The sequence below is a fragment of the Mercenaria mercenaria genome, chromosome 7, assembly GCF_021730395.1.
Source record: "Mercenaria mercenaria strain notata chromosome 7, MADL_Memer_1, whole genome shotgun sequence".
In the NCBI taxonomy this organism is placed as follows: Eukaryota; Metazoa; Mollusca; class Bivalvia; order Venerida; family Veneridae; genus Mercenaria; species Mercenaria mercenaria.
The window spans coordinates 54,394,370-54,412,858 of NC_069367.1; the positions used below are offsets into that span (position 1 = coordinate 54,394,370).

General features: G+C 33.9%; 1 protein-coding gene across 2 annotated transcripts; it reads right to left on the minus strand.

Annotated features, from left to right (window-relative positions):
* Positions 1 to 4,334: 4,334 nt before the first annotated feature.
* Positions 4,335 to 18,121, minus strand: LOC128558600 (guanine nucleotide exchange factor DBS-like). Of its 2 annotated transcripts, none has more exons than XM_053548422.1 (15): positions 17,936 to 18,121; positions 17,187 to 17,375; positions 16,453 to 16,722; positions 15,540 to 15,736; positions 13,741 to 13,807; positions 12,948 to 13,063; positions 12,467 to 12,536; positions 11,345 to 11,533; positions 10,591 to 10,719; positions 9,620 to 9,826; positions 8,612 to 8,704; positions 8,297 to 8,375; positions 7,679 to 7,935; positions 5,917 to 6,127; positions 4,335 to 5,259 (listed from the first exon to the last, which is right to left on the minus strand). In XM_053548422.1, exons 1-15 carry the CDS (start codon positions 18,101 to 18,103, stop codon positions 5,171 to 5,173), a joined length of 2,331 nt encoding a protein of 776 aa, XP_053404397.1. In that variant the 5' UTR covers positions 18,104 to 18,121; the 3' UTR covers positions 4,335 to 5,170. The 2 variants fall into 2 exon arrangements, with proteins under 2 accessions (XP_053404397.1, XP_053404396.1); XM_053548421.1 differs by having other exon boundaries at positions 5,917 to 6,142.
* Between the last annotated feature and the right edge of the window lie 368 nt (positions 18,122 to 18,489).

An 18,489-nucleotide genomic window follows, 5' to 3' on the forward strand; every position in this document is an offset into this window, starting at 1 on the left:
ATTAACCAGCCAGTCAACGTACTTCCAAAATTGACATTTAGTTTAATAATACCAACTTGCCTTAAACTGTTTAATACATATTTGACTTTAGCTGTATTTCCATGTTTGCTACCCTCTAAGTGTTAAGGAAAAAAGATCAAGGAATGAGTTATTTTGTTTTCTTTCAAATGACAAACAAAAGCAGGAAAACAACAGATCATTTGTAAATGCATATAAAACCCTAATATTTTGACAATCATAATTAAAAAACATTTATTCTTTGAAAACTGCTCTTGAAAACATAATGGTATTTACTTTTAATACACAAATCATGTGCTATTTTACTTATCAAATACAAAGATTTAGTCAAAACCTTCTACAAGTAGTATAGACTGTAGTACAGGAAGGGCAGTAACTCTGAATTTTTACATTTAACAGGTCATCTGTAGTTCCTTGGGAGTTTGTCTGGGAATTATGTGATGAGAATAACAGAAAGGGTAATAACTCATTTGAATCCATAAATATGAAAAAAGTTACAACTCCTTCAGTAATCTTTGAACTATAATCATAAAAATGGCAAAGTTTTTGAACCCTAAAGAAGGTGAACATTTTATTCCCTCAGAAATCTTTCAACTATAAATATGTTAAGGGTAGTCTTTGAACTTTAAATCAGAGAAGGTTGGTTATTCCTCCAGAAGTTTTAAACCTTAATAAACATGGAAAGGGTATTTACTTATTTTGAACTTGTTTAGTAAGTTTTTGAATTTTAAATCACAGAAGGGTAGTATCTTAGTCAGATACCTTTGAACTACCAATACTGAAAGACCTCCAGATATATTTATTACATGGAAGAACAAAGTTGTACATGAAATTTATGCACGTTCAAAGGTTACAAAGCTGATTTTGATGATCATCAGAGTGCAGTTTCACCATCATGAAAATAAAGACAGAGATAGAATCAGCCAAACTTTGAGACATGTTCATAAATGAGGATATGAATAAGTATATAGCATGCCTGCCTGTGAAAGACAGGGTAACAAACAGGGTAACATCTGACACAGGCAGACATGTGAGATACTTTTACTTGTCTAACATCCAACAATTTCAAAGATATTGATAAAATCGCACATTTAGTTTACGAAGACAGGATGCCTGAAGAAAAGACAGATGATTTACTACTAGGATATCCTCGACTTTCCCCATTAGTTAGGCAAGCAAAATGCGGGCTTAGCGCAAAACAGTTGTAACTCCTTCTTTATTTCATATAAGTTACAGCCGTTTTGCGCTAAGCCCGTGAAAAGATAATCAATCATACTTTAAAGTCCAAGACATTGCTACATAAAGTTTCCCCTTGATTACAAGATCAAGTAAAGTGTCTTAAAATCATATAAACTATGCAATTCATCCTCTAACTAAGCTACAACAAAAAAGCCAAACTTCAAGTACTCCATTAAGCAATAAAACTAATTCCCAGTCATTGAATTTCAAATGTCAACTGAAAACCAAAAATGAAATTTAAATCTTCTTTACAGTTAGTAAGTGTTAACTACATAATTGTAAAACAAAATTCATTAACAACTTTGCATAAATGTGGTATCATTAAGTCACTGGTATCAACTATTACATCACAACCCTTGTATTCATTCACACTCTATATCTAAATGAGATTACATATTCATATTTTAAAAAGAAATTACTGAATTTTCTTAGTCCCACATAAACAGACTACTTAACTCATTTGGCCTTAACAACAATGGCAGGATATATATTTTCATAAAAAATACCAAAATCAACAATCTTGTAACATATTTCCAACAGAGATTGCAATGTAACATGTATTACACTGTAACATATAGTAAAATGAAACATACATTACATCGCTTAATGTAGTGTAATATACATAACACTACAACATACAGCATAATGAAACATACATTATATTGTTAAATGTAGTGTAACATACATTACACTACAGCATACAACATAATGTAACATACATTACATCGTTAAATGTAGTGTAACATACATTACATTACAACATGCAGCATAATGTAAATACATTACATCGTCAAATGTAGTGTAACATACATTACACTACAACATACAGCATAATGTAACGTACATTACAGTGTAACTATAGTGCATTGTATCATATATATTACATTGTAACATAAGGCGCAATGTAACAAACATTACACTGTAACATTCATTACATGTAACGTATATATATAATCAAAATGTAACATTTTACAGTAACAGCCTACAACAGTTTCTACAACCAGATTTAACAATTTTCATACAGGAAATAATTCTGTATTTTACATTTAAAACGTATTATTGCTATTTTTCACCACTGGAATCGGATCCGTAACAATGGAAATAACTGTCTTGGTAAGGTATGCCGAGACAGCTTAAGATTTTTGTTTTGTTTTGGATTTAACGCCGTTTTTCAACAGTATTTCAGTCATGTAACGGCGGGCAGTTAACCTAACCAGGGTTCCTGGATTCTGTACCAGTACAAACCTGTTCTCCGCAAGTAACTGCCAACTTCCCCACATGAATCTGAGGTGGAGGACGAATGATTTCAGACATAATGTCTTTTATCAAATTGTCACGGAGAACATGTGCCCCGCCCGAGGATCGAACTCACGACCCCGTGATCCGTAGACCGACGCTCTCCCTATTTAGCTAAGCGGGCGGGTTAAGAGACAGCTAAAGAAAGACAATAGAAAGCTTAATATAAAGCGTTACATAGCAAGATGGGCACTTGTTAAATATATAAACTGAAAATAAAATGGAATGATTTTGTTAGTAAGAGATGGAATTGACAGATAAAATGGAATGTAAGAAAAATACTTCTTTTTAAAGCGGTTAGACTTTATCTTTTAAGAAACTGAACATTTTTTGAAAGACTGGCCATCAATTTCAATTTCATAATATAGTTTAACATGTGAAATAAACCAGAGAAAATCTATTTGGGAAATAATATACAAGGAATGCAAATATATAAACCATTCAAAAAGTATCACATTTCATATAGCACATTGTATACCAACATTTACAACTAAAGACAGGCAACACAACCAAGCTCTCCGGTCATATAACACAGCATTAATTATCATTTAAACATTTAAAAATACACAGGCGACAAATGGCAGTTTTCAGTAAACAAAACGGACAGATCTAGATAAGTGCACAATAATATCTTAAACAAAAAAAAAGTAAAATAATCGTTAGATCTTATTACATCTTATGAAGAAAAATTACTGCTTGGATGTTTTTATTTTTCCTGTGATATTTGAGACATATATACCAGTACTGTAAATGAGCCGCACCATGAGAAAACCAACATAGTGCATTTGCGACCAGCATGGATCCAGACAGTCTGCGCATCCATGAAGTCTGGTCAGGATCCATACTGTCCGCTAATGGTTTCTCTAATTGCAATGGGGTTTGAAAGCGAACAGTATGGATGCTGGTCTGGATCCATGCTGGTCGCAAATGCACTATATTGGTTTTCTCATGGTGCAGCTTGAATGATGTTTTTCCTGTACAAGAATACAGATAACTGAATCGCTTGGTACAATTTCATTTGCATGACATAGTAAGATCTAATGTATTAATTTGTTATTCAAGGATTCAGATGAAACACACAAGATGAAATATACAAAGGCATGTATACACAGAAGAAATATCCTATACTCAGAGCATCAAAGTTACAGATATAAGAAACTTTAAGTTACACTTTTCTGACTGCCTTACAGAAAAGTAAATCTATATATTATACTGAGCAGTGTATTACACTCCAGACTTGTACACAACACATGTATTATTGTATATATACAGTATATATATATAGATTATATAAAATATCAAAATTGACTAGTTTACACAGGTTTTTAAATTCAAAACACTGAAATTTCAAACCTGTAGCCATACAAATGCAATTTCCCATATGGAGTTGTCAGGATTTGTTAAAATTTGTACAGTACCTTGTTATAGTCATTTAAAGTTTGGTAACTGAAAGAAATACTTTTCTGTGTGCATTTTAGAGTTACCTCCCTCATCATAAACAGCTTTTGAATTAGCTTATTTCTTACATATTATGAATACAGTCAAAGTAAAACTCCTGTATAGTAAAGTCAAAAGTCAATCCCACACATCTTCATTTCACCACAAGTATGAAATCACAATCTTTTCAAAAAGACAACACCGGCAGCTAAATATGTCAGGGAATTGCTACATTTAGGAAATATGAGCCACACCATGAGAAAACCAACACATTTGCAACCAGCATGGATCCAGACCAGCCTGCGCAGGATCCATGCTGTTTGCTAACAGTTTCTCCAATTGCAAAAGGCTCTGAAAGGGAACAGCATGGATCCTGACCAGACTGCATGGATATGCAGGCTGGTCTGGGTCCACGCTGGTCGCAAATACACTATGTTGGTTTTCTTATGGCGCGGCTCATATTCCTACCTACCTCAGCGAAATATTGTATTCAACTCAGATTTATTATCTGCTTATATGAAATTACACTAATCATACACCCAAGTTATATCTCCCAGATGAAAATTTATCAAATATTCCTTTAAAAATATCCAGCATATCTTTAACAATAACAACATCTTTCCATTGCAAGGTTACAAAATTGTGTTTAGGGACAAGTCTTAAACTGCTACATTGCCATTGGTCAATTTCAAGACTAAGCTTAAAATCAACCAATCAAATGATAGAGCTTTTACACTGGTCTCAAAACACATGTTTTCTAATCCTTGGCATGGGCTCCTATCAACATGCTGCATTACTGCCTGTATTCTATTTAAAACACATCATCTGCATACTCCAAAACAATTTCAACAGTTAGTCGATATTATTAATATTTTGTTGGTGATTTTTTTTTGTGTCCATAAATTTATCAGTTAGCCAGACATGATAAAATTGTGAGTATTTATCAGTCAAAAAACAAATGAATGGATGGTAAAACTTCTGTTTACAACACCTCTGAACAGCTTATATTTCCAGTCATCATGAACAGCCTGTAACATCATTCATAAGCAGGTACTTTCTTTCCAATTAGACAAGCTTGTTAGTAGCATAGCAGTATCTTTCAAGTAACAAACAAAATGTTCAGTTTCCACAGAAGTGTTGCCCTATCGAGATTGCACTGTATGGTTAAATTGTGATGTGGTTAAATTGTACTCTCATCTACAGGACTAGTTGCACTATATCCACTGGTCATGCTGGAGTGACTTGTTTGACTGGGCTGGCTGCCAGATCCTGTAATAGAGAACATCAAACTTTAAAAAGATGCTGCGTCAGACTTCAATTTACATCTGTAGTCAGAAATTATTGTTTTCTTTTTTTTTTTTTTTTTGACTTTTAAGTCACACAACTTGTAGGTGGTGGAACACTCCAGGTGCCCTGCTGGTATTATTTGGCACCTAGGTAGAATCATCAACCTTCTGCATGCCATCTATATGGCTTCAACACAGGACGACCCAAGTGATCCTCAAACTACAAGAGGTGAAGGCAAGTGAATCAAAGTCGTCAATCTTAACAATTCAGTCACAGAGGTCCAGTAATCAAGACATTATAAATAATACTTTTGGTATATTTAAACCTGAAGTCAGAGACTATGCCCAGATGGTACTCTATCGTCGACATGTAGTGTATATAACTTTACTTTATACATAAGCTAAGTACTCAAAACCAGTCCCTCAATGTTTATGTGCAGTCAAACATGAAATATGAAGTAAACACATAGGCATATACTCAAAAACGACGTATCTGAAATGGTAATATCTTTACTTGACATTGAAGCAAGACTGTTACCTATAAACAAATGAGCACAATAAAAAAAGAGATGTTGTCACTTGACATTAAAGCAGGAGTATGTTGCCCTGTGTCTAAATGTATATTTTTAAACAGACCTACCTATACTTGACATTGAAGCCAGGGACCGTGATCCTGTGTTTGGCACTGGATCCAGGTAAGTTGATGGTACCCAGCCTTCATCATTGGTAGTCATATGATGTGCTAGCCACCAGCCCGTGGTTCCTGTGCGGAGAATTTCCACAACATCTCCTTCTCGTAAACCCATTTCTACGTCATCAACGGGAACGTAGTCCGCAATTGCAACAAACTGCTGTAAATATGAGGGCTGTGGGTGAGAAAAAGAATCAAATACTGTCAAAGCAACAGGCATGCAAAGTGAGAAAAAATATTGACAAGTGCATAACAAAAGCTTTCCCACTCATTTCAATAGATATATGGACAAAACCTTTCCACTTTGCCCCCCACCCCCCACACCCCCTTCCTTCCCTGCACCATTACCCATCCCAATGATCAATGAAACAGAAAACCTTTACAATTTTCTAACTGAAATATCAGCATACTTTTAGTTGATATTTCTAAACTATTGGATTTAACTTACATCCATCTATATAGAAATGTGAGAGGGACACTTTGTCCAAATACCATTTACCAACAAAATGGACTAAAGCTGTCAAAGTTGGAAAGAAGACTTCAAGCAGTAAGTGGTAGTGACAGAACAACACAATAGACTTTGCACCAAAGCCAGAACTTGAAAAAAATGGCAAAAAAATAAATAAGCAAGGATTTATGCCTTGAAACAATATTCTTGTATTGCTTCTGCACATTTTTGTGAAATAATACATAGCAGAACCATGTGTGAATATGATTTAGACACAACAAAGAGGTAATGCTCCAGCAGAATAATTTCAAAAAGACATAGCCTTAAGTTAGTGAATTATTCTATGAATTATATAACCGATTCAGAGTGATTAAATATATTCAAAAACATTTCTTTCATGTATTTTATTCAACTCTACTATGTCTTATATTGTAAATTTTAGTTCAAAGATGATAGAACTGTTTCTTTGCACATGTATAATGCCAAATAGTAGGATGTAATGTGTCTTTGTTTATATATTCCAGGACCTGAAAAGTAGTTCGGTGCTAATGACAGTGAATCATTCTGTGAAGCATATAACCAACTCGGAGTATGTGTAAATTTATCAATACAGTTCTGCTGTGTAATCATTTACTTAATACATGTTGATAAAAAAATTTGAGCATGTTTCTCAATGCAAACATGCTGCAATGTGACATCAAAATAACATCACTGTGATTTATTATTGCAACTCATAACAGAATGAATATTAAAGCATAACTGAAAGTATATAAACAACAGCAAAGTTTGCCATCTTTTAGGGTGATTATTTTTAAGAACCTTTTTGTGAACCTAAAGGAATTAATCTAAGTTTCATGAAGACACTGAAAATCAAGGAAAGACGTATTGGGTAAAAAAACTAATACTGATTTTTAAAACACATTTTCAACAGCACTTCAGCAATGTTACAACATTTCAGTTATGTTATAGCAGTCAGGAAGAATTGCAGTAAGGAACTACTTTTCAGCAATGTCATAGCATTTCAGTAATGTAATAGCAAGTGTTCCTCGATTCTGTAATCTCTACAATCAGGTCACAATTTCTTCACATACTCAGAGATGAAATACTGAATGGAACCATATTGCCATCTATTAAATCACCTCAGAAAACATTTATTTAGCCAGGGAATCAGCAAACTGTCCTCTATACCAGTAGTATTGAGTTCTTCCTATTAAGCTTACAGTGTGTGTGATGAAGGTGTTCGCAAAATCCTAATCTGCTTACCTCCAACGGAGATGTGTGTTGATTTGGTCTGCGCTCTGTTTCCGGCTCAGAGTCAGTATAATCATCATCTGACCACTGGTCCGTCTGCAACCTCGGATCTGGTGGAGTCACTGGTGACATCATGGTCAGTCCAACCGGAACTGTTGACGAACAGTTGTTACCAGATCCCTGCCGATGTCGCCAGCTCTCCATACCACTGTCGCTGCCGGACCGCGGCAGGTCCTCAGACGAACGTTGGATGAGATTCAACTTATTTACTGCAAAAGAAAACAGAAATAGATAAAACAGTGTATAACATTCCCTCTTTTTCTATTGATGCAATTGTGCTGCACTTATTGAACAACATACAGTTGCACCGGTGCAGATCAAAATTTGGACACGGGCGAGTACAAGTTAAAAATATATTTTCTAATCTGAGATATATATCACAACAGTTACTATGCTTCAACAAAGACAAAGATGTAAATAAATACCTACATAAACATAAAAGATATTCACTTTATTATAATGTTAAAGAAATCTCGACATTTTTCTACGTCATGAATGAGGGTAAAATGTGTATAATTTGGTCAACCCACCAAAAACGTACATGTATAAAGTAAAATCAGTGTAACATACCACGTATTTCATCAAACTGATTCATCAACACCTTCTTTATTTCTTTTACCCAGAATTCTTTCACATCTAGACTAGGAGACTGAAATATAAACACATACAAAATAAATCTCCAGATATTTGTTTTTACCTTGTGACAAACATGCAGTTAAAAATAAAGAATGAGAGCATTGTATATACAATTTATCAAAATAAACATGTTAAAACTATAAGAAAACCTATTCTCACCATTTACTCAAATTTCAATGCAGAGAAATAGGTAATAGCCAGAGCATCAAAAAATTATATCTATTGTAAACGGCAACAAAACTCACTAACCTGTACAATATAAACCTCTTCTCGTCCCCTTAACCACAACTCAAACTTCTTCCTATCTCCCTTTATGTTCTCTGTTAACCCTACTTGGTTACACTGTAACATAGAAACATAGAAAATAAAAACATTCTACGTAAACTAAGTAATCATTTCATATGAAATTATCTTTCTTTCAAAAGAAGATCAAGACATTAATTTTTATGTAATAAGGCCTTGCTGTATATTTGAAATTCATTTTACCTGAAGGAAATCAATGTTTATCAGATGTAAGAAGAGGACAGCAAATTACTAAAACTAGTTTCATGTCCATTATCTGCATTTTCCTACATTCAGTATAACATTCAAAATGAATATTCTAACTAATCTAATATCTTCAATGATTTATGCATTAAACAGATCTGTCTACACGAAAAACTAAAATAAGAGACTTTAATAAGAGACTAAAGTCTATCTTCAAAACATCCAAAGATATTCATACTTAATGGACTTTCCTCTATTATATGTAAATTGGTTTTAAGCAGAGACCTTGAACTGAAAATGTGGCTCCAAAACATCAAATATCAGATATTATAGAAGCATAAAATCAACCTCTATACAAGCCATTTTTCTCCATTTCAAAGACGAAAAATGATCACATAATATATATTTATTATATACATTTACTAAACAGACAGCATAACAAAGTCAAGTAAGAATCTAAACTGACCCTTTCAGTTTAACCTTTTTTTACATTCTCACTGAAAAACATTTAGCATTGTAACCATTTGTTTAGTGTTGTATTTATAATTTTTTTTTTTTTTCAAGAACTATGAGTATTTTTTGAAGCCATATATTCTTGGAGCTATATTTAACTTTGTGGACATCTTAAGACAGCATACCGGTACTTACTCAGAGCATATTTTGAAACCATATTCAAGACTTACTCTGAGCATATTTTTGAAGCTATATTTAACTTAATGAATAGTTTATCTTAGCTGCTACTCTATAAAAATCTTAAGACACTATACTTACTCTGAGCATATTTTTGAAGCTATACACATCTCTATCCCCATTTTGAGCATCTTCTTTTCTTTTACACATAAGTATAGCCTTCTCGTACAAGAATAAATGTCTATGCATTGGTTTAAAGCGTATATCCCGTATTTTCTCATGTTTGTGCTCTGTGCTACAGTTGAAGTTGCCCTGCATCAACAGCTTGCCTAGGTCTGCTAAGTTGCCCTGAAACAAACAAACAGGCAAAAAGTAACATTAGGTAACTAACTATCAAGTTTAGAACAAATTTTAAAGTTCTTTAAAGGTCTGCTGTCCATGCAGAAGACTAAAAAAGATAGGTCACAAGTTTGGGGTCCCCTTGCTCCAAATTTATTAATAGATTCTTCCATCTTACATGATAATGAACAAGGGGAAGCTTCTGGAATCAGAAAGCCTTCTGTAAAAACTATATTGTCTTCTCTTCCCAATCTTAAATAAACATCCTTCTGGAGTAGTGGCCTGTACAGGTGGTAACTTTGAATAACTTTAGATACACTTACATATTCATGCTGAATACTGAATAATAATTTTGTTTATCATTTGAAAGAACTGCAATATTTCTGTGAAACACAAAACATGGATTTGTATATAAGTGATATTCACATATAGAATCTTATATACAAGTAAATTATACCAAAAGCCAGTTTAATAAAATGCTTGAAAAAAAAATTGAGATTTCATGTTTTCATTTCTTACAACTTCTTGAACACCTGAAGTCATCATGAATACTAACAACTGTGAACTCACTTAATTTAATTGAAATGACATTGTATGGCTTTGGTCAAAATGGCTACTTTGTGGGAATATGAATTCATCCACTGTTCACTTGTCAGTCAGTAAATTTTCAGTAAACACCCCTTCAAATGATAAATGGTACTGCCCAAATTGAATAACGGACCAATCCATTATAGAAATTTAGCAGAACAAAGGTATAGTATGTTTATACTTACAGGAAACCCAACGATGGAGACTTCATACATGCTGTTGTTAACAATTCTGACAACCTCTAGCATTGTGTTCAACGATTCTTCTAGTTGTTGCTGACACACCTTATCATCTTTTGTATACTTTAACATCTCCTGATCATAAAGTAGTCTTGTTAATAAAGATCACATTTTGGTGAAAAAAATCACTCTACTGTAAACAGTTTAAAATGGTAAGGATATTTAAAGAATCTTAATGCAAATGAATGCATGTTCCAAACTGCAGAAACAGAAAATACAACATATTGGTACATATCCGTTTAATACAAATAATATGTAGAAATTAAATTTTTACAAATACAAGTTTTATGAGGTTCGTGTTAAAAAACTTGTTTCTTATTATATTTATTTTCTGGCCATAATTACACTGACACTTCCAATCATGTGATATGAGCTTTAATTCTGGACTTAAGTTTTGTGGTCAGTCACAAAAACCAAACATTTCATTGCTTGCTTTGTTCTGGCTAAAGTTATATTTGAGCCCAATTTTTAAACCCCGTTTTTAAAACCTCGGGGTTCTGTATCCAAGACATAAAACCTGGACTCGGAGACCAGTCTCAAAATGGAAGTTTTCATTGGTCAAAGGGAGTTCATAATCAACCAATCAATGCTGGAATTTTAAGACTAGACTAGTCTAAAAAACTCTGTTTTAAAACCTTAGGCTCCAGAAAATAAAGATAATATCTCAAAAATGTTTCCTCAGTTAATCCCCCACACATACCTTTAACAGAAGTTGGTATTTGGTGATCCTCTGTACAGGTTTAAGTAAAAAAGCTCCTAGTGGCAGTTTGTGGCCTAGTTTCCTCTGGCACTCCTTGAAGAAAGGATTGCTGTCCCCTATTCGGGTCCTTAATTCTTCAGATCGTGGCTTGTTTTGACAATATATACTGTACATTTGAAACTCGTCTTTCTGTAAAATCACATGGAATTATGTAAAAAATATAAATGGCTTGAATCAGTTCCTTTATTAAACATTGTAAACACTTCTACTTGTAGTAAGTAAGACTTCATTAGATGGTTAAACAATGTATCAAAATATTGTTCTTGGTTTTATTACATACATAGGTGACTAGAATTTAAATACCCTCCTGAAAATGGCCCCATGCTGACAATAGCAAGCCAGCAATAAAAACAGAATATCAACATTTATAAAAGACATAAACAAATCAATGTTTACATGTTTACATTATTTCAGCTCAATAGATTCTATATGCTGGGATACAATTTTATGACTCATGTCTACAGCTTTAAATGCAGTCTGTTTCAGAAAAGAACAGCCGTTTTGTATTGAACTATGTGAGACAAGCCTAATGTGTATGCATTTTCCGTTACTTAAAAATTTACAAGAGAAAATGTCACATATAAACAAACGCAACCAATCAACCGCTGTGACCTAAGATACTGCTCTAAATTTAATCAAGAATTAAAATGCACTTGGTTTGTGGAAGTGTAAATATCTGTGTGTATGTGCGTGTGTGTGTTAGTTTTTTCAGGTTTAGTGTCTTTTTCAACAATTTTTCAGTCATATAAATGACAATGTCTACTTGTAGCAGTGGGGGTAATATTACGCTCAACATTATAGTGCTGCCTTAATGAAATATCACACCTTAAACATGTCTCATGATACCCCACCCAGTCACATTACACTGACACCAGGCTGACCAGTCCTAGTACTATCCTTCTTAATGATGAGCATCAAGTAAGGAAGCTACAAGTACCATTTTTCACGTCTTTGGTATGACGAGGCCAGGGAGCGAACTCACGACCTCTTGCACTCAAAGTGAGCATTCTATAACTAGGCTACAGAGGTGGTTAAAATCTCTGTAGTAACTTTTATACTTACCCTACTGACAAAACATTTTCCTAGTTTTGTAGGACAGTCTGCACAACTTTGTAAGTCTTTGAGGAACACACTGAAAAATAATCATTTTTCTTTATCATGCAAAACTCTTACATTATTTTAGTACTTCTTACAAAATACTTCTCTGTTAAATTCAAATAGTTGAATTCTTATATTTCATCAGTATATATTTGGTAACATATTGTCCAATGACGACACATATTAAATCCATTACAATTCAGGAAAACTCAGTAACTATAAAACTGTACAAACTTTTCAAAAAAAATTTTCATTATAACATTTTATTTTTGTTTAATGACCACATCTATAAACAGTGACAACAATTTAATTTGTTTGCTAAACATTTCTAATTCTGGAGTAATAGGCGCTTTCTTTCAGTGTACCAAAGCAATGAACACACTCCAACTAAACAGCCAAAAAACATGACCAATGAAGCTAACAATAATCTTAACCAAGAACTTACTCATGGTGAAATTTGTATATTTGATCAAGGTTTGCAAACAAGATATCTTTTTTAGAGCTTAGCTCATCTGGTATTAAATGTTGCATAGTTCGGTTATCCATCTCGCAGTAATACCCCTGAAAATACAAAATGTTCCAATAAATACACATATCATATAATGGAATGTAGGACACAATCTTGCTTGTTTAATTATGATGAATGTGCACCACACCCCTCTCCCTCTTTAGTTGTTAAATTGAAACTTTAGTTTTCTATTGATATATAGATATCATTTAATCAAATTAATATGAATCTTCATTTTAAATTGAATAATCATAAAATTATGAACTAAAAAAATTAAAAGGTATTTTGTAAGCCTTGGGAAAAGTTGACTGAGGATATGTTGTACAGGGGGATTTGTTTACATTCCATCGGAATCACTGAAGGAAAGTTATAAAAATTTTAGCGTGCTTACTTAACATCAATTGAACTTTCCAAACAGTACCAAATTTTAACACATTATTTTCCTTTTTAACAAAATGTCAAATTCCACTCACGTTGGTATTCAAACAAGCAACCTTAAATTTATCAATTTTTACAATACTTAAGTATAGATTTTTATATTTCTTTTCATTATGTAGCTGTTTTTAATCTCAATTTTCTTCATCCCAATGGGATTAGAAATTTAATTACAAAAGATATTGGAAATATATTTAAAAGACTACAAAAAGATTTCATCTAATCTTTCTACAACTTTGTCACTAACAAAAAGGTTTTCCCTACGATAATGAATTCAGAGAAAGGTCTGCCCTACCCTAAGTATATCATGCAGCTGCTGTACATAGGTCTTCTCTGTCTCTATCAACTCATTTAACACATGTCTGAAATACATCAATACGTACACAATATCAAGGTAGGTTCTCATGCAAATTTTCAGCCCTTATTCAAAATGCCATGTAAGTCAACAACTGAAGAATCTCTATCTACACTGTATAATCCTTAGAGCTGGAAAAAAGCTGACTAGATTCATCACATATCAACAGAGACATATTTCAATTTTAGAAAACCAGATTACTTTGACTAACTTGAGCAGTTAAAAGTAAATTAAACAAAGTTAGTTTTAAAATGCTCTTTTAAATCGTATCTATCCTTTACACAAAACAAGAGGGCCATGATGGCCCTATATCGCTCACCTGTTATCATTGCACTTGAGGACAAGAAGGTCCTCAGAAAAAATATCTAAGTCCACAAAGGACAGGAACAACAAAGAGAAGAAATTTAACCAAAAAGAAAAAAAATTCTTACAAGGTACAGATATGTCAAAATACACCTAACAATTGGAGGTACCATCCATGTTGTACCACAGAAAAGTGGTCTCGGTTTTTCCCTACGGCCAATAATAAAAAAGTTACTAAAAATAAGCTATTTACAGTAACGTAAAAGGGAAGTAATTAAAAAAAATAAATTATTGTAAGTGAAGAAAAGAAGGATCTGCCAAATAAATCTGTTGACATAAATGAAATTTCAGATCAGTATCTTCATTAGTTACGGAGATATACCCATTTTAATTTGAAATAAAGGGAGGTAATTTGACATAAAATCAGTCCATAGTTATCTACCCTGATTGGCTCAGTCCAACTAATGACAATAATGAAATTTCAAATAAGTACTATAAGTACTTACTGATATAAATCCATTTTGATTACAATCAGGGGAGGTAATCAGATATAAAATAACTCTGAACCTACGCTTGGATCTGATTTGTCATGGAATCCAAGAATTATTGTTGTTGAGGTTATTTTGGAAGTTTGTATCAAATAAAACCATAAATGAAGTTTCTATATGGCTGCAAAAGCCAAAATAGCCAATTTTGGACCTTTAAGGGGCCATAACTCTGGAACCCATAATGGGATCTGGCCAGTTCAAGAAAGGAACCAAGATCTTATGGTGATACAAGTTGTGTGCAAGTTTTGTAAAAATCAAATCATAAATAAAGCTGCTACTGTGCAGACAAGGTCAAAATAGCTAATTTTGGCTCTTTCAGGGGCCATAACTCTGGAACCCATAATGGGATCTGGCCAGTTCAAGAAAGGAACCGCGATCTTATGGTGATACAAGTTGTGTGCAAGTTTGGTTAAAATCAAATCATAAATAAAGCTGCTATTGTGCAGACAAGGTCAAAATAGCTGATTTTGGCCCTTTCAGGGGCCATAACTCTGGAACCCATAATGGAATCTCGCCAGTTCAAGAAAGGAACCAAGATCTTATGGTGATACAAGTTGTGTGCAAGTTTGGTAAAAATCAAATCATAAATAAAGTTGCTATTGTGCAGACAAGGTCAAAATAGCTAATTTTGGCCCTTTCAGGGGCCATAACTCTGGAACCCATAACGGGATCTGGCCAGTTCAAGAAAGGAACCGAGATCTTATGGTGATACAAGTTGTGTGCAAGTTTGGTTAAAATAAAATCATAAATGAAACCTCTATCGTGCAGACAAGAAATTGTGGACGGACGACGGACGACGGACGGACGACGGACGGACGACGGACGAAGGGCGATCACAAAAGCTCACCCTGTCACTATGTGACAGGTGAGCTAAAAATATCAACATACTGTCTTTTTTCCTGTAAACTTTCTAGCATTTGTTCTGAGACACAACTTGACCCAGAGGTAGTGGATGTGGAGGCGAGAGAGTTACGCGCCCCGTCCATACTGTCTGCGGTTGACATACTGCTGCAGGTGCTTGTTGATCCATAATGTGTGGAGCGGGGCTGAAGGTGAGGCTGGGGTGGCCCTATATCTACCCGTATCTATTCAGAGAGACAGAAACAATCGAATTAATGTAAGATTCAAAAGTTTACTAAGAACAGTTATTGTTGAAAAAAGAATGTTTTGTCAAATATGTGAAACAAAGCAACTGACGGAGTTAATGATTAAAATGACTGGCATACAGAAAATATAAAGAAATACAACACAATAGTTAGGGAAGCACTACAGTAGTAGGTCAACGATATTTATTTTATTTATTTATTCTTGTCAAATTTATTTATATATTTTGGTCATATGTTGACTTTCTAGTTCTTCAAGGTGAAGGAAGTCCCTCAGTTATAACAGGGATAGGCACCCGTGTAGAGCTACTGACATTCTGTATGGCTGGATGGCTTCGTCACATTAAGGAATTCTAGACCCCAAGCAAGTGGTGTGGGGCAAGTCAGATTTGAACTCAGCAGCCTTATACACCTGACAACTTAGGCTCCTGGTGTCGGTAATAATTCCAAAAATATGCACCTATATTCATGCTAGTTTGTTTGAAACCTGACTGTATTTAAAGCTTACAGCATGTTTAAAGTCTGTTTAAAGGTTCTGCTCAAAATAAACCCAATACTGGCATCTTAATGAACTTTATAGGGTTCAAACCTCTAGGTTCCAATATATCTAAAGTTCTAATCAGATAATTTTTCACTACATAATCTTAGTTGTGCAAACTGACATGTTGTTAGATGGAGAAAAAGAAAACAACCCATACCCTTGCAGATTTTTCTACAGACGGGACTGGAGCTGTCTTCTTGGTTGTATCTTTACTATCTTTCCGATGCCGGTCCCTGTGACCGCCCTGTTTCTTACGCAGGTCATACTCTGGTACTGTTGTCTGACCTCTTGAAGATGCCGTGACCAGGTCAGGCTGCGCGGGGTGATGCACTGGCTGGGCTCGAGCCTGGGACTGCAGGTCAGCTTTTCTCTTACTACACATTGTCTGAACATCCTCAATCTTTTTCAGTGTTTTTTGAACAGTTGCCTGGAAACCAAAATAATCATTATGAAAACTTCCAAAACGTATTTACATAGCAACAATATTTCAAATCCTAGACAGGACCATCTGATCTATATAATTATATTCTTAATTTTCATAAAAATGTGAACATTTCATCTTGAGTAAATAGCCTTTACTCATATTTAGAATGTAATTTTAGTTTCAAGGTAGTAATTTATCCTTATTTTTGACAAAATGCATGTCTTCAAACTGGAAACAGAAGTTATTTTTTCATTTATGACTAGATATCCTTTAAGTTGTAGGACTCCTTAAGGTAGATGTATAGTTTGTATACCCTTATATTGATGGTGTAAATGATTTCCTGGAAGCAGAGGTTTTGATTTGATTAATAAAAAATGTCCTTTCTGTGTTGAAAAACTCCCTTTGAAGTATTTAGTATTATGTATAATGTCTTCATGTAAATTAAACTGTTCATTATCAATACTTACCCTTGTATCTGAAGTGATCACACTGTCAAAGAGTTGTCTGAACTCTTTAGGATTGTTCAGTTTTAGATCTTTGGAAGTAGCAACAAATTTATCTATATCATCGATTGCTTTACGGATACTCTCAGGGGTGTTACATCCCTCCATCTGACTTGTCAGCATATCCATACCACTAGAACACCACTTACTCGCCTGAAATACGATAATCATCCATTAAATATTTAATCCTTATCATAAATATTCAGTTTTTAAAAAAGCGTTAAATCGATAACAAGCATGAAATGAGATATCAGTCTGGATAAAACCATATCATATTTTATAGAATATCCTAATTTATACATTGCAGACTGAATCATTAACAGAAGTTAAAGTTTTAAAATTACTTAGACTTTGCTGAGAATAGATGAATAATGCTTCACTGAAAATAATAAAGTTAGCGGCAAACTTGAGTTTAAACCTCCAATGTGTTTGAGGATAACATTCCAACAATGAATATAGCCCGGTGAACTGAGGTAGAGCTACCGATTCAAAACCAAGGCTGAAACCCAGTGACATCCGACTCAGAATGCATTCTCCACAGGTCCTTACTTAGGTGCAACTACTGGTCTGGTGTCCAAGTGTACTCCTAACTTGTAAGATCTTGTTCTACAACCCATATCAAATGAATAAGTTTGAACTAGACTCATGCATAAGACAGCTTTCTTAGTTTTCCTGCAAACCCCATTAAAACTTTCTATTTCACATTGTGATACCTTTTCAATTCTCTCTTGTAGCTCATGTGACTTGTTTAATATTTCTCGCCGTCTTCTCAGAAGCTGTCGATACTGTTCGCACATTCTCTGTAACTCTATACATTTTGGTCTTATACTATCAACAGCATAATGGTCGTCCATGATGTATTGGTCGCCGTCTGCTCGCATCTTATCCCCTTGCTCTATCTCTTGCTGTAAGAAGAAAAAAAGACAGAATCTATATGTATTACAGTCAAAAGTTTCATCTCTGTCATAATAAATGAGTCTGATTGGCTGCTTTTCTCTTTTTATGTGCCGAGTTTGAAAAGGTTCATTGCTCTTGCTAATCATATAATATAAACATTCATTTCTCCATATATATTTTTTATTATAATCCAGTTGGCAGAAATTCTACGAAAGATATCAATACTTATTTAGCATAACCAAGTTTTCTTCGGCAATTAAAATTCTGGGCCAGAGAGCATTCTGAAACTCTTTCTTTCTAAGACAGCTTTAATACAGTTCTGTAACTCTTTTACATCATTTCAAAAGTTTTTTACATTTTTTAAGTAGAG

Coding starts and splice junctions, on each gene's coding strand:
- LOC128558600 (XM_053548421.1), bottom strand. CDS start 18,103: ATGCGAGCAGACGGCGACCAATACATCATGGACGACCATTATGCTGTT. Junction 16,723..17,186: donor TGATCACTTCAGATACAAGG/GTAAGTATTGAT, acceptor TTTGGTTTCCAG/GCAACTGTTCAAAAAACACT. Junction 7,936..8,296: donor TCAGTTTGATGAAATACGTG/GTATGTTACACT, acceptor TTTCTTTTGCAG/TAAATAAGTTGAATCTCATC.